The 5,657-nt window shown below is 36.3% G+C and overlaps 1 protein-coding gene across 1 annotated transcript in view; it reads right to left on the bottom strand.

The window, feature by feature from the left end:
• Positions 1-4,131: 4,131 nt before the first annotated feature.
• Positions 4,132-5,657, bottom strand: part of LOC119642057 (heat shock 70 kDa protein cognate 4-like) — a 4,318-nt gene continuing 2,792 nt past the window's right edge. Inside the window, 1 exon segment of the mRNA XM_038041022.1 lies at positions 4,132-5,657. This exon segment is cut by the window's right edge and continues 101 nt beyond it. Within this exon segment, the coding sequence (XP_037896950.1) occupies positions 4,297-5,657 (1,361 nt within the window). The 3' untranslated portion in view covers positions 4,132-4,296.

The raw sequence follows: 5,657 nt of genomic DNA on the forward strand, positions 1-5,657 counted from the left end.
CCTATGTCGTATTTAAACTAGCTTTTATCCTTAAAAAGTCGTTACGTCTCGAAAGTGAATTATTGTCAATTTATTATCGGTTGCCAGGCTTATGCATGTTTGCGATGGCTTAGGGGTTCATTTGCAATTTGGTCCTGTACCGGTCCAATGTGGTCCTATGCTGATAGTGTACATGCTTTTTTTCTTTTTCTTCTTCTTATTTGTTTTATTATGCTTATACTCAATTTTATTGTTAATTAATATAAGTTTTGCATTAAGAGCCAATTGAACTCGACTGTTATCTGTTTAGTTGAGTTTCGAGTATAAGTGGAATAAATAAAATAAATAAATAAATAACCCTTTTGATAAAATAAAATGTCACACTTCACTTCGCATGTAAACAGTGATAATTCTGTTTATATAAGAATAATCTAGTGTGTGATAAGGATCATTTAGTAAGCAATTACAATCCTGTTTAGAATAAGATAAGAATAATTTAGTGTAAAAATTTAGTATAAACAGTGCCTAAGAAAATAAAGAAAAGCAGTTCTCATCAAGCAACTCAACCAAGCGTTTTACTCGCTAATAGCACTAGGCATTCATACTGCCTGAACCATTAAGATTAGTGACCGTCTTATGCCGAGACACTTTGGCATTATAAAAGACGGATAACTTGGCGTACTGCAGCCGAGCAGCTTAGGGCTTAAACAGATAATCTAAACACATCATACAATATCAAACATTATTACAAGATATAATTCATAGATAGGAATTATTTACTTGCTAAGGCCATTGTCACTTAATGCTTCGTTGGGCTTTACATTAACAAGTAAAAAAATTATATTGTTTCTTTCGAATCTTTTATACTTATCAGCATTATCCTAAAAACGACAGAAAGAGTAAAAGAGCAAAATTTTCATGCTCTATAATATGAAATGGCCGCTGCTTACTTTTTCTATTTTCATAAAAGTTTTTATTCCGTAGGCGTGTGAGAATTTGTAGGCGATATCTTCATTAACGGGAAAGTGTGTAACGACCGCGAACAAACCTTGGGTAGGGTGTCTGTCGGTCTGTGTCAACCCCAAGTATCGCAATAACGGCATGCCGTTAGACAAAATCGTGTGATTTTGTGGTACCGTTTACAAATCGCATGATCTTGCGGGATATGATTGTTTTGTTCTTTTCCTTTTTTTTTCTTTTTTCATTAAAACAGGCAAAATCGTATGATTTTGCGGTATTCCTTTTTTGCTCTTACAAAAACAGGCCAAAATCATGTGATTTTGCGGTATTCCTTTTTTTCTTTTGCTTTTGCAAAAACAAGCAAAATCGTATGATTTCGCGGGATCTTTGCTTGCTTTTGTGAGAGTAGCGGCAAGCCGCTATAGAGAGCAACAGAAAGAAGAAGAGAGAAATTGAGCAGGAATGAGTAGTCTGTCTGTGTTTTATTTCTAAAATAGAGGAGAGAACGACTTGGCCTCTACTGAGGTGCGGACGTGTCCGCGAGCTGTGAAAGTTATTATTAACTTCATCTTTATTTAATAAATAGGAATTTAAACGTTTTGTAAGACAAAGCAGTGAATCAAAATAGCAAACAAAATATTGAAATAAAAAAGATAGAGGGATGCCTTTTGGTAGTTCGAAGAAAAGCAATTATTAACGAGAACTAATAAAAAGTAAAAAAAAAATAAAACCTAGAACTAATAAAAGTGCAAATAGTTCTTTCTTGTAAACTTGGTGAACTAAATTCCAAATTTATATGTTATAACCCTGCTGATAATTTGTTCGTCTCAGTAATTTAAGAAATCAGTTTATTGGGTATTTTGTAATAAAAATTAAGTACAAAATCAAAAATACCTCAAATATTGCAAAACAAAAAAATAATCACGAAGAGCGAAAAGTAATAAGCATGTGAAAGGAAAATTACTAAATCCGAAATTTGTGACCAGAAATATATGCAAGTAAAGCAAAGAAAATATGTAAAACTAATTTTATAGGAAAAGAAAACTTACCAAATCTGAAATTTGTGAACGAAAATATATGCAAATAAAGCAAAGAAAATATGTAAAGCTAATTTTATGGGAAAAGAAAAAATTACTAAATCTGAAATTTGTGAACTAAAATATATGCAAATAAAGCAAAATAAACTAAAATTGCAAATCAATAACAAATATGAATGTTTCAGCTTTTAATTAAACCAAAAAGAACAGAGAGAGAAAAAAAAAAGGAAGAAATTTCTCCATGTTGGTAAACTAATATATTTACTTTGAAAAACATAAACTAATCAAGTTTACGAGATTTCTTTCGATTTTATCGGTTATAGCTGTTTGATCGTTTGTTAGTGTTTTATATGAATAAAAAGACCAAATTCCCTTTCATACAACGTCAGGAATGAGCGAACAGTCTTTGTTATTTAGTGACATACATCCCAGCTGCATTTTGCTTGTACTGATTAATTAAAACGAACTTCCTACCTGTCAAATGCAGCAGCAGGCATTTTAATGAAACATAAGTAAAGTAAATTGCAATTCAACCTTAAAGAAAAGCAGAACAATTTAAACAAAGCCTACGATCCGTGCAGCAACTCTAGGGTTCCAGCGAGACCAACCCTTGTTCGGCAACGGCGACAACCTTTCGGACCATCATTAGTCGTGGATTTGAAGCAGGCAACAACCCCTTTGCTGTGAACAGGAACCGCCGAAGGAAACAGTTACCGCCGCAGACTCTACACCGGCACCAACAGTATCAGGTATCCTAGTTCATTTAATTCCTTTTTTTGTCCCCGATGTGAGGCTGAGCGCGAGCTGCCACCGCTGTAGCTGCGATAAAGGGGGTGAGCATATGATGGCACCGTAGGGAGGAATCCAGACGGTTACCGACGAACTCACGGTGGACAGACGGACGATAGACAACCGACGAGACCTTTTAATTTTTTTTTGTTGTATTCTTTGTCATGAGGATCAGGGAGCCAAACCCCTTTCAATAAATACGCTCTACCGGCAACAATGGGGCTAGTACCGTGACAAGTGTTTACCACAAACAAATACTACGCAACTGCCCAGATCGAAAAACGGACCGTTGAACAGAGGGACATAAAATGTGCATTACAAAATTTGAAACTGGCCAAGATATTGTATACTTTTTGAGATTTTTGAAGCACGTTTCTGCGCCTTATAAGGGTATTAAAAAAAAAAAAATTAAACCAACTCTTAATTCCGTTTACGTGAAACCCTAAGCGTACCCTTGGACCGATTTGTCCCATTTTCGATTCCAATTTGCGTGCAAGAACTTCCAAATTTGAAGCCGATTGCTTCATTTTTGCGGCCTGCAGAATGTTTATAACAGACATTACACAAGCAGACATTTTTGAACCGACTTAGAATTTGATGCTGATCGTGAACATATACAATTTTTGGGGCGTCTGAAGCTTCCTTCTAGGCGTTGCAAACGTTCCGGCAAACTGAATATAACACTCTCATACTTCGGTCAAGGCTAAAGGAATGTAACATGATTTCCTCTTGGTTAGGTAACAAACACTGTAGAATTTTTAACTGATTGTAGGCAAATAAACTAACCGAAAAATATCGACTTACTGAGACAGTTAAGTAATTTATGAAACGAAATTGTAATTTTAATCGATTTGATAGAAGATAACATTTTATTTGCTTAATGGATGCCTCCAGTCTGAGATAACTCGGCATTAAAATTATTACACACAAAAAATTCAAAAATAATAGTATAACAGCAGTTCGACCTTAAACGCTTACTTTGTTATTTATTATATTTGTAGAGAACAAAAACAAATTGAACACAAAGAAGAAAGACTTGCGAAATTCCCGATTTTAATAATACTACACATTTTATTCTGATCTAAGCCTTTTCCGCTTCTAATGCGACGTTTGCTTGTAAATACAGTTTTAAACAACGTTAATTATTAATTTTCATTTGTACAGTTCAAAAAGCCAATGTGTCAGAAATTACTTTTATTTGTACGGCCACTGTACGATTTCCTCTAAGTTTAGCTTTAAATTCCAAAATAATTTGTCCCAAAATTTTTTATCTTTTGAATTTTTTTTATTTATTTAATTGCGTTCAGAACTATTTCAAATGTTAGCATAACATATGTGTTGCGTATTGTAGATATTGAACGAGAAGAAATATATCTAATTGATCCTTAATTGATAATATGTGGGAAAGGAGCAGTTATTTAAATTTAAATTAAAAAGATGCAAACATCAGCATTTTTTCTAAATGAAAATTATCAAGTGCGGAGTGTTGCTGTTTCGCTGTTATTGTTTGAAAGACACAATTTCCGATTGCTTAATCGACTTCTTCAATGGTAGGTCCAGCACCAGGGGCAGCTCCACCAGCGCCGGCAGCGGCAGCTCCTGGAAAACTGCCAGGCATACCGGTAGGCATGCCAGTTGGGGCACCACCACCCGCCTGATATAGTTTGGTAATGATGGGGTTACATACACCTTCCAATTCTTTTTGGCGATGTTCATATTCTTCTTTGTCAGCCAATTGATTGGCGTCCAACCATTTGATAGTCTCGTTGCATTTGTCCAAAATAGTAGAGCGATCAGACTCGGTAATTTTAGTTTTCAAATTTTCCTCATCTAAAGTGGCCTTCATGTTGAAGCAATATGATTCCAAAGCGTTTTTGGCAGCAATTGTCTCCTTTTGTTTTTCATCCTCACTACGATATTTCTCAGCTTCGTTAACCATACGTTCAATATCTTCTTTAGACAAACGACCCTTATCGTTGGTAATAGTGATCTTGTTCTCCTTATTGGTAGAACGTTCTAAAGCAGTAACATTCAAAATACCATTGGCATCGATATCGAATGTAACCTCAATTTGAGGAACACCGCGTGGAGCGGGGGGAATACCGGAAAGTTCAAATTTACCCAACAAATTATTGTCTTTAGTCATCGCACGTTCGCCTTCATATACCTGAATCAAGACACCAGGTTGATTATCCGAATAAGTTGTGAATGTTTGAGTTTGCTTAGTAGGAATTGTAGTGTTACGCTTGATAAGTACGCTCATCACGCCACCGGCAGTCTCAATACCCAAGGACAATGGAGTCACATCGAGCAACAAAAGGTCTTGCACCTCCTGCGACTTGTCACCATGCAATATGGCAGCCTGTACAGCAGCGCCGTAAGCAACGGCTTCGTCAGGATTTATAGACTTATTTAACTCTTTACCATTAAACAAATCCTGCAACAATTTTTGCACCTTGGGAATACGCGTAGAACCACCGACCAAAACTATATCATGAATTTGCGATTTATCTAGTTTAGCATCGCGTAAAGCTTTCTCTACGGGATCCATCGTGCTGCGGAACAGGTCGGCATTCAACTCTTCGAAACGAGCACGAGTTATAGAAGTATAAAAATCAGTACCCTCAAATAAGGAATCGATCTCGATACTAGCCTGCGTAGAAGACGATAAGGTACGCTTCGCACGCTCGCAAGCAGTCCGTAGACGGCGCAAAGCTCGCTTATTAGCGGTAAGGTCTTTCTTATGTTTGCGTTTGAATTCTTGAACGAAATGGGTTACCAGACGATTATCAAAATCTTCGCCACCCAGATGAGTATCACCAGCAGTGGATTTGACCTCGAAGATGCCATCATCGATGGAAAGAATCGATACATCAAAAGTACCGCCGCCCA

This window comes from Glossina fuscipes, unplaced genomic scaffold (genome assembly GCF_014805625.2).
Source record: "Glossina fuscipes isolate IAEA_lab_2018 unplaced genomic scaffold, Yale_Gfus_2 213, whole genome shotgun sequence".
In the NCBI taxonomy this organism is placed as follows: domain Eukaryota; kingdom Metazoa; phylum Arthropoda; class Insecta; order Diptera; family Glossinidae; genus Glossina; species Glossina fuscipes.